This window comes from Rana temporaria, chromosome 4 (genome assembly GCF_905171775.1).
Source record: "Rana temporaria chromosome 4, aRanTem1.1, whole genome shotgun sequence".
Classification (NCBI taxonomy): domain Eukaryota; kingdom Metazoa; phylum Chordata; class Amphibia; order Anura; family Ranidae; genus Rana; species Rana temporaria.
The window spans coordinates 223,422,385-223,433,865 of record NC_053492.1 but is presented as its reverse complement, the minus strand read 5'-3'; the positions used below and the strand labels follow the sequence as shown (position 1 = coordinate 223,433,865).

At 40.0% G+C, this 11,481-nt stretch overlaps 1 protein-coding gene across 1 annotated transcript in view; it reads left to right on the top strand.

Annotated features, from left to right (window-relative positions):
• LMBRD1 (LMBR1 domain containing 1) overlaps positions 1–11,481 on the top strand; it is a 275,940-nt gene that overhangs the window by 118,645 nt on the left and 145,814 nt on the right. The window contains exon 5 of the mRNA XM_040349910.1: positions 2,601–2,668. Coding sequence (XP_040205844.1) covers positions 2,601–2,668 — 68 coding nt within the window. The remainder of the gene's footprint in view (positions 1–2,600; positions 2,669–11,481) is intronic.

The window sequence follows — 11,481 nt, the reverse complement described above, 5'->3', positions numbered from 1 at the left end:
TACCCCCTGCGCCAATACTCTGCAATACCCCCTGCGCCAATACTCTGCAGTACCCCCGCACCAATACTCTGCAGTACCCCTGCACCAATACTCTGCAATACCCGGAAAAAAAATGTGTTTTAACCACTTCCTGCCCGCCGGCCGTCATATGACGTCCTTGACTTTGTGCAGGGATATCTGAATGATGCCTGCAGCTACAGGCATCATTCAGATATCCTCTTTTTCAGTCGGCGATTCTCTACACCATAAGAATAATCATGTCGGCTGTTACGCCTCTTGATTGTTCTTACGGGAGGCGAAAGGGGACGTCCCCCCTCCCTTCTCCCTCCAGTGCTTTTTCTGACTCACCGCTACGATCGAAGCCAGGATCATTTTATTTTTTTATTTTTTTCCAGGCTTCCCAGCCTAGAGGTGAGATGTGGGGTCTTATTGACCCCATATCTCACTGTAAAGAGGACCTGTCATGCTATATTCCTATTACAAGGGATGTTTACATTCCTTGTAATTGGAATAAAAGTGATCAAAACATTTATTTTTGGGGAAAAACATGTCAAACTAAAATAAATAAAGTAAAATGAACAATAAAAAAAAAAATTAAAGCGCCCCTGTTCCCGTGTGCTCGTATACAGAAGCGACCACACTCGTAAGTCCCGCCCACATATGAAAACGGTGTTCAAACCACACGTGAGGTATCGCTGCGAACGTTAGAGCGAGAGCAATCATTTTGGCCCTAGACCTCTTCTCCATCTAAAAAGATGTAACCAGTAAAAATATTTAAAGCGTCACCTATGGGGATTTTTAAGTAGCGAAGTTTGGCGCCATTCCACAAGCCTGTGCAATTTTGAATGGTGACATGTTGAGTATCTATCGACTCGGCGTAACTTCATCTTTCATATTATGCAAAAACATTGGACTAACTTTAATGTTTTTTTTTTTTTTTTTTAAGCACAAAACCGTTTTATTTCCAAAAAAACGCATTCGAAAAATTGCTGCGAAAATAACGTGCGCGATAAAAAGTTGCAACGACCGCCATTGTATTCTCTAGGATTTTTGCTAAAAAAGCATATATAATGTTTTGGGGTTCTATGTAATTTTCGAGCAAATAAATGATGATTTTTCCATGTAGGAGAGGAATGTCAGAATTGGTCTGGGTGTTCCAGAACGCCTGATGCTGCTCCCTGCATGTTGGGCCTCTCTATGAGGCCACGCTATGTAAAAGTCTCACACATGTGGTATCGCCATACTCGGGAGGAATAGCAGAATGTGTTTTGGGGTGTAATTAGTGTTATGCATATGCAGTGTGTGAGAAATAACCTGCGAATATGAACATTTTGTGAAAAAAATAAATCTTGATTTTGCAAAGAATTGTGGGAAAAAATTACAACTTCAAAAAACTCACCATGCCTCTTTCTAAATACCTTGGAATGTCTTCTTTCCAAAAAGGGGTCATTTGGGGGGTATTTGTACTTTTCTGGCATGTTGGGGTCTCAAGAAATGAGAGAGGCCGTCAGTACTTCAGGTGTGATCAAGTTGATCAATTTTCAGTAATTGGTACCATAGCTTGTAGACCCTATAACTTTCACCCAGACTAAATAATAACCAAATATTTTTTTTTTACCAAAGATATGTAGCCGTATACATTTTAGGCCAAATTTATGAAGAAAAATATATTTTTAGCAAAATTTTATAATAGAAATGAAGAAAAAATATTTTTTTACAACATTTTCTTTATTTTTTCATTTTTAGCGAAAACAATAAAAACCAGAGGTGATCAAATACCACCAAAAGAAAGCTCTATTTGTGGGGAAAAAAAGGACAAAAATTTCATTTGGTTACAGTGTTGTATGACTGAGTTATTCAAAATGTGAGAGCACCGAAAGCTGAAAATTGGTCTGGTGATTAAGGGGGTTTTCGTGCCCAGTGGTCAAGTGGTTAATGTATAAAGAAAAATAAATTCTGCCTTTACAATCACTTTTAGGATGCTTTTATTGCCAATGTTAGTTATACCCGTTCGGCATATAAGGAAATGCAATAGAAATCCTGATCTCAGTAGGTAAATTGCAGTTCCTTGTTCAGCCAAGAGTGGCACTCTTTTCACCTGTGTAGACAGCATGTAGGTGCTGAACCTCTTATTTATTTTTTCCTGTTAAGTAAGTTTTGATAGCAGAAATATTCTCAAGATTTTGTATGTCACAAAATAAAACAGAAATGGCTGACAATCTTTTCTTTTTTTGTGCGTAGCTTGGGACATTAGTGTACAGTACCTTGATGCATACACGTTAGAGTTTCTTATTTTAAAGAAGTGTCATTAGTACTTTTGATCTATTAGGACTTTTGAGATTATCAGAATATGTTCCCGGTCCACAACAATAAAATGTGGACTCTTTGTAAATTACTTTTGGTACTCTTGTCATTTCATATATGAATGAGTATAAGTGTTCATTCTGTATCTAATAATGAAATATCATTACTGTGTAAGGTCACAGTAAGACTAAGATCTTCAAATAACTGCATGCTGTAAATTGACACTTTAATTATACTGTGCATTTAAATGGGCTTGGAAATATATGCTTTATATATTTTATTTCTGTCTTTTTCAGCCAATAAACAGTGCTCTCAAGTATACATGTGGATTCGTATTAGTGTGTGCATGTCTCCTCCTGGTTGGGTAAGTAGTTCACGCCAAGAGTGATGTTCAGTAACCAGTCAGTTATTACCATATACAATATATATATTCATACTTGGCAAAAAGGGTTGCCTAATGATCGGTAACTCCATATATCTGCTATAGATGCATTTAATTTTCATACATTTTTATATTGAACTCCTCTAAATGTATAGTGCAGTAATTCAACACAAAATGGTTGCACAATTGTATAAACAATGTTTTATTACTTTATCATTACATTTGTTTGTGGTTGTTTTAATAAATGCTCTATAGACACAAAATACACTATGTAAGCTGTTAGAAAAGCTGCATTTCAGTTGTGAAAACTAAACCGCAACTGCTACCTGGTTGGTTGATTTGTCATCCTCTCTCCTGGTTGATGCATTGCTTTTGGTTGTTTTGTGGATGGATTGGGGAGGGGAAGTCTCTCTGGGCTGAGTCAGCGAAGCTCCCCTGCTAGACACGTTTTGAAACCGATGCCTTTTGAGGTAAACCATATGTTTGGCAAGGCCTTAAATGCTCTTATGCAGGAGGCTAAGGAACAGAGGTAGTATATAGAAAATGTGGCAGGGCCTAAGTCCACTTCTTCTTTTTTTTTTGTACCTCCCAAGCCTCAAGCCCAAGGCTGGGGCCTAGTTTCAGAGGAAATATTGGGCTCATATGTCCTCCATGTTTTGGGCCATGGCCTTTCCCCAGAAAATAGGAGCTTCTACTTCTTCAGGTGGGGGTCATTGTCCACCCTGGTGCCCAGTTTCACTTCTGAACATTGCAACTCAACTTTCTGGATGCATGTGTCTGACCAGTAGGACCAGATTAATCCTGGATATGTGGATTTCCTAACTGGTGTTGGAAATGGGGAATTATTTTTTCCTGAATTTAATTTGGGTCCTGGGTTTCCTCTTGGTTCAGGGGACCTGGTGCCTCCGCTCCAAGTCAGTTTTCCTGAGCTCAGAGTGATTTAGCTATCTCTTTAGCACTGGACGTCTGAGCTTTAGAGTTTTTCTATCAGGGTGTAGCTGGACAACTCCATGGCGGTGGTGTACGTCAATCTTCAAACTGACACCAGAAGTCACGCTGCTCACAGAGAAGGCAAAGGGAAGAAATGAGAGAGAGAGGACGCCTACACATATGTATGCACTCCCTCTGAAACATGAAGTACTTGCAATTGAGCTGAAGACTGGTGTCTGTCTGCAGAGTTCAGCAGGGATGAGGCCAGGCAGAGTAGAGCAAGGAAACCGCTGAGTAAATGGAATGCAGATCGCTCCAACTCCCAGAGCTGTAACAGGCAGAGCAATACAGAAGAGCGTCTAGGACTCCATGATGATGTCACATGTGATGTTTGTGGGGAACAGAGCTATGCTTTTGGGACAGTCCTACCCCTTTTGTGAAGCTTACTATCCTAGAAGGGAAGCTATTTATTTTGTTGTGGCCTCTGCAATGGACACTATAGGACAGTAAGCCCGAATTGAAGATTAATTCAAATAAAGTGTATATGCAGTAATATGGATGGAAATTAGTTAAAGCAATAAATATAATAATGAAGAAAAAATATATACAATATGTGGGCAATAAATGTAATTATGGGCCTGCTTGGTGCAGCTTACTCAGGATGGACAAAAGTGGATATGTGTGTGTGTGTGTGTGTGTGTGTGTGTGTGTATGTGTATGTATGTGTGTGTGTATATATATATATATATATATATATATATATATATATATATATATATATATATATATATATATATATATATATATATATATATATATATATATATATATATATATAGTGAGAGTGTGTGTGTGAGTTCGGCTCTAATTCTTCGTAAAGTCCCTCTAGGGTTAATGTATTGCCTGTAAAACTCCAATACGTTTCTTCTTGACAGAGTTTTTTTTTAAATGCTCAGCTATTGGGGATGCTTTCGATAATCCAAACTCCTACATGGATTTTTTTTGTACTTTTGTTGGAAATGTTGGGAAATGCTTTAGTCAGTGCTTCCTTGTTTGATAGCACCACAATGTTCCCCAAATCTGGTTCTTGGGGTTCTAATCATACGTTCCACATACTACAGTCAGTAGGTCCAATCGAACAATATGACTAATTCTGTAGAACAATTAACCACTTAAGGACCCGCTCATGTACATATACATCGGTACTTTAAAGATGGATGTCTCGATAACGGCAGCAGCTGCTGCCACAACAGAAATATCCATCTGCCCTCCGCCGCTGACCGGAGCCGTCGGCAGCGGCTGAGGCGATCAGGTCCTGTCCCCTGCTCGGCTGGGATACGAGTGAGGGCAAGATGGCCCCCACCCGTCTCCATAGCATAGCAGGGCGGAAGCGCCGTCAAAACGTCACTTATGCCCATGCTTCTTAAAGTGACATTTTCTTGTTGTAATTTTTTCAAATTACACTTGTTTTTATTTTTTTTGCGTTTTAGTCTAAATATGGGATCTGAGGTCTTTTTGACCCCAGATCTCATATTTAAGAGGACCTGTCATGCTTTTTTTCTATTACAAGGGATGTTTACATTCCTTGTAATAGGAATAAAAGTGACCCATTTTTTTTTTGTTTTTTTTTTGTGTAAAAAAACTACAGGGATATGTTGTCAGGACCATGGACCTTCGAGCCTTGGTGGATACCCTGGTGACCCTGTAGGATCAATTCAACCTGATCTATGCTTTTCTGCCCTCTAAATCTCCTTCCCAGGAATAGCATGCAAGACAATACTGATGATTTTTTTGCCCCAGGTCCCAGGTGGATGGGTTCCTAGAATTTAGTCAAGCTCCCGGCATGTTTTCCGTGGGCTCTCCTGGATTTTCCATACCTGCTGACCCAAGGGCCCTTGCTTCACTGATTTTAACAACTTGGGCGTTGAAGCTTAGGACCTGAAAGTCAGGGGTGTTTCAGCTTTGGTCATCCCAACCCTTTAGCTAAAAAGTTGACTTCCCACCAAATTTGCCACCTTTCTGTCAGGTCTGTTCTGGGCCAATCCTTTGCCCTAGGTACAATTTAAGGGTCAGGTGTTTGCTTTGGCGGTCCTCTTATTCCTTGGTGATAACTTTCATACAGGGGCACACAAATAATCCTTCTCCCATACATACCTATTAACTCTGTGGGACATCATCCTTGTTTTGTCAGTTCTCCAGAAACCGCCTTTTGGATCCTACCAGGGATGTTCCTCTCCTTGTACTTATAAGGTTGCTGTCATGTTGCAATTTTTTTAGTATGTAGAGTTAATGAGCTGGCATGCTATAAGAAACCATTCCTTGTTCTACCAAAGGATTTTCCAAATGTGGTTTCTTCCTTCGACCTCAACCAGGAAATTGTCTTGCCATCTCTCTGTCCTCTTCTGAAGCATTCAATGCTCTTTATTGCTTGGATGTGGTTCAGACTATATGAGTCTACCTCTCTGAACAGCCACCATTTACCAGTCTGTTTTGGCCTTTCTTGAGGGTTCTTGTAAAAGGTATGCCGTTTCTCATTCCACTATTTATCAGTGGATTTGACAACTTGTTTTTCAGGGCTTTTGACTTTATTTTTTAAACTCATATTTTTATGAATGTTTAGTTTTTTTTTTTTTTTTTAGGTCCTGTTAGCTGTTTGTCGCTCACCACTCATGGGGTGAACTTGACTTGAACACCTAACTGTAAAAAAACTGTTCTTGAAGTGCACCACACGACATGCTCCCCACCCCCACCAGTGTCTGTATTCACGCCTATATTGCTTTCTATAAGACTAAAGGCATGCTGGTAGTAGGAGGGGTTATTCAGGACTGGGTTTTAGCCTTGTTTTTTGCCAGTGTCCAGTCAACAGGAAGTTGAGCATAACTTTGTTCTAAGAATTAATCAATCTTGCATCCTTAAAGGATTTTGCAGGCAAGTCAATAATCATTTTCTTGATGACAAAATCAGCAGAGCTTCATGTCATTCACTAAGCCAAGGGAAAATCCCCTTGCAAAATAAATTGTGTGTTGGAGTACAAATCATATTATAAACTATGGGGTGGATCCACAAAGAAAGTACGCCGGCGTATCTATTGATACGCTGGCGTAATTTCAAAATTCCCACGTTGTATCTTTTTTTTTAATCCTCAAAACAAGATACGACGGCATCTGGGTTAGATCTGACAGGCGTACGTCTTCATACGCCTTCGGATCTTAGATGCAATTTTTCGATGTCCGCTAGGTGGCGTTCCCGTCGTAATCCGCGTCGAGTATGCAAATTAGCTATTTCCAACGATCCACGAGCGAAGGTCGCATTCTTTTACGTCGTTTCCGTTCGGCTTTTTCTGGCGTATAGTTAAAGCTGCTATCTGGTGGCGTACTCAATGTTAAGTATGGCCGTCGTTCCCACGTATAATTTAGAAAATTTTACGTTGTTTGCGTAAGTCGTCCGTGAATGGGTCTGGACGCCATTTACGTTCACGTCGAAAACAATGACGTCCTTGCGACGTCATTTGGAGCAATGCACCCTGGGAGTTTTGACGGACGGGGCATGCGCAGTTCATTCGGCGTGGGGACGCGCTTCATTTAAATGAAACACGCCCCCTACTCGCCGCATTTGAATTCCGCACCCTTACGGCGTGAGAGATACCCTACGCCGCTGTAACTTACGGCGCAAATTCTTTCAGGATTCAAAGAATAGCAAAGTAAGTTACAACGGCGTAGCGTATCTCACATACGCTGCGCCCACGCATATGTATGTGGATCTGCCCCTATGTGTTTTTTATATTGTGGCTATTGTGCAATGGTGGTTATTTTACTGTTTTTAGTAAAATGTATTATTATATCCATGTTTTTAGAGGAAATTTCCATCCAAAGACAATTTTTGATTATTGTTCACATCAGTGTTTGCTTTAGTTGTAGGGAGTCTGTGTATGCAAATGTTAACATTATATTGAGTAATTGGTATTTAGTTGTGTTAAACGTGTGTTTTTTTTTTGCCTTATTTGGGACTGGTCATGAAGTTGTATAGAGACAGACTTTGATAGGAGTGATCAACTCCATTCTCTATGCCATTTCTGTCAGGATGGCTTACTGTATTTGGGTTCTTGGGGTTCTTTTGCCTGCCCTCTCTATCCCTTTTCAGCTGAGAGGGGGGAAGAGGGAGAAAGAACTGTTAACCCTGAACTTGCTGGGATTAAATGCTGGCATATCACCAGGGAAAGGAGTTTACGCTGCTTAAATGCAGGCTCTGCTTGTGCAGTGAAGCATTCAAGCTGTTTGCAGACAGTTGACATCCCGTGTGCCAGATCTAATCTTGATGGACATTTGCGGTTGTTTTCCATATTGAAAACTGGCATGATCCCCTTGCTAACTAGATGTGGAATCCATGCCATCTTCTATTTCACTTTGAAATATAAACTTGCGCGGGTGGTGCAGATAGACTTGAAACAGGTCTCTTTGTTAATGTGACACACGCCACTTGCAATGTTTTTCGACAGCAGATTTCTGGAACAGGGAGCTTTTATTTCCCAGATTGAGTTTACGTTTGAGATTGCTAATTTACAGTTTGTCTTTGATTGATTCCAATTAATCTGTTCATAACAGTGTCTTAACGCATGTACTGAGAAATCTGGTTAAACAGACAAGCAAGCTCTCACATATGACCTATTTCTGTATACAGAGGTTGCAGGCATTCTATCACATGAAGGTTAATTATTTTTTAATCTCTGTCAGAAATAGTGTTTAACAAAGCTGTTAATCAACAGATAATGTATCATTTCTGAAGGCCACCAAAACAAATTGAGACTATAACTGCTTATGCTTAACCAAATTTGACATAGCGTTTACAGTAAATAGAAGGTATAGTGAGGTGCTCGTCTTATCAGACATCATTGCAATAAGTCAGATTGTTGTACAATCACAATTCCAATAGTCATTCAACACTTTGAATGTGTATTAAGATGGCATAAATCAGAGTCTTCTTACTAACCCATCAGAAGGCTAGCTGGAGAATGTGTAATTATAATTTTTTTTCCGGTTAGAGAAGAAATCCTGAGTAAGCCATACACAGTATTGCATGACCATGACTTAAGTATAGGGGAATTATATTGCAATCCAAATGCTTTGCTACCTGTATCTGAGGCTAAAGTCCTGAGACTAAATAAGTTGCAAGGGACTCGCATGGGAAAACAAAATAAAGAAGTTATGCCAACTTATGGGTCTCTAACAGGGGTTGACAAATTTGCTTGGAATCTAGGAGCCAGCTAAAAAAGTTAGGAGCCAGAAAACACACCCCTGTTGGGTATAAATTTACTTGGCGTAACATTATCTTTCATAATATTAAAAAAAATGGGGATAACTTTACTGTTGTCTTATTTTTTAATTAAAAAAAGTGTAATTTTTTCCCAAAAAAGTGCGCTTGTAAGACCGCTGCGCAAATACGGCGTGACAGAAAGTATTGCAACAATCGCCATTTTATTCTCTAGGGTGTTAGGATAAAAAATATATATAATGTTTGGGGGTTCTAATTAGAGGGAAGAAGATGTCAGTGAAAATAGTGAAAAATGACATTAGAATTGCTGTTTAACTTGTAATACCAACGGCCACCACCAGATGGCGCCAGCTCACACATCTGGTGGTAATAACTTGTAATACCAACGGCCACCACCAGATGGCGGCAGCTCACACATCTGGTGGTAATAACTTGTAATACCAACGGCTCACCACCAGATGGCGCCAGCTCACAAAAAAAAAAACCTTCCAAGCCAAGTCGCCAGGACACCATTTCTAGTCGCCATGGCGACCTGGCGCCTGGGATTTGTCGAGCCCTGGTCTCTAATATCCTTGGTAAAATCTATGTATACGATCTATAGACTATACGTACTTTAACTTGGCACTTTTTAGTGGCTGGAAGGGGTAGGAGACAATTTTGTTGGGAAGAGTAATAAAGGGTTTGCTATAATTTTCTGACATGGGCCTGCCAGCTTGGTATGCAATTTTATAATCGTAGGCCATTACTAAGAAGAGTGCAGTTAGTTTTTGTGCTCTTAATTGAGACAAGAACACAATATAAAAGGATATGCTTTGTTTATATTTTATGTCTGAGGTTTACAACCACTTTAAAACTATAAAAAAAATACCCATAAATCAAAACAAAGCTGTTGCATGTCACCAATCAATACCTGCCAAACAAAAACATATTTATAAAAAAAGGGCATGTGGACTAGGTGTATTTTTTTTTTTTTTTATCTGCTGCTTCCTTCCTCTGCTAAAAGCATGATTCACTCCCGACACTAATGCGCATACACACGACCGTTTTTCGGGTTCTAAAAAATAAAAATTTTAAGGGTCTAGAAACCCGATCATTAAAACGGCCTTGCCTACACACGATGGTGAACAATAAAAATGCTCTAGCAAAGCGTGGTGACGTACAACGGCACTATAAAGGGGAAGTTCCATGCAGATGGCGCCACCTTTTGGGCTGCTTTAGCTGATTTTGTGTTAGTAAAAGACGATTTGCGCTTTTCTGTCTGTTACAGTGTGATGAATGTGCTTACTCCATTACGAACGCTAGTTTTACCAGAACGAGCGCTCCCGTCTTATTTCTGAGCATGCGCGTTTTTTTCACGTCGTTAAAGCCCACACACGACCATTTTTTACAACCTTAAAAACGACAATGTTAAAAACCTTGTGAAAAAATAGAGCTTTTTTTGAAATTTTATAATGCCCATTTTTTAGATCGTGAAAAATGCTCTGAAGTCCACACACACGATCGTTTTTAATGACATTAAAAAAAAATGTAATTTTTTAGAACCCGAAAAACGGTTGTGTGTATGCTGCATAAGACAAAAAAGGTGATGGGAGGTTGCTACAGCTTATTGACAGCCTCTGCTCTATTCCTGTGTGCTGTGTAAAGGGTGTGTGTCCCTTTCCTCCAATCAGCTCTCATAGCGCTCCTCGCTGAGCTCTGCAGCGTATAATTTCAGTTCACCACCCCCTTTTTTCTGACCGTTCAGACAAGCTGTTAAAATTCTGGACTTTAAACAGATCGCTTCACTGGGTATATGTAAGGGCTTACAACCAGTTTAAATCTATATCTCCCAAGTAGAGTTAATATGTTGTTGGCCAGATATTCATATTTTAGTTTTTGTTTGTTTTGTAAAAGAAAATGTGGCCTGGTTCAATTCTGATGGAATTATCAGAAGCTCTCATCATTACTGTTTTATCAATTTATTTTGAAAGTTCCACATTATACATTGCTGGCACTGTTACTTAGCTGAGCACTTGTAGCTTTAAAACAGAGCCAAAGATTCTCAGCATCTGATACCTACTAGGAAATGTGAATTGTGAAGGAGAGCAGACCAACAATTTCTACAGTAAGACCCCTTTCACACTGAGGCGTTTTTCAGGCGGTTTAGCGCTAAAAATAGCGCCTGAAAAACTCCTGCCCTGCAGTCTCAATGTGAAAGTCTGAGGGCTTTCACACTAAGGTGATGCGCTGGCGGGACCACTCCAAATGTCCTGCCAGCAGCATCTTTGGAGCAGTGAGAGGAGCAGTTGGTTTACCTCTCCTCCACCGCTCCTTCCCATTGAAAACAATGGGACACCATGGTAATACCGCCGGCAATGCGCCACTGCATCTTAAAACTGCACAGCTAGCGACTGAATACCATGGCAATTCCGACGGTATAGTTCTGCAAAAAATAGTGGCGCTATACCATCAGTGCACCTCCCGCCCCAGTGTGAAAGGGGCCTTAAGCACAGGAAATTGACAAAATTCTCAAATAACCTTGTTTTGTTTGTTTTGAAATATTTTCAAAAGGCTGGATTTTTATGTACGTTTCTAAAGTATATGTGAGCCCTAACCTT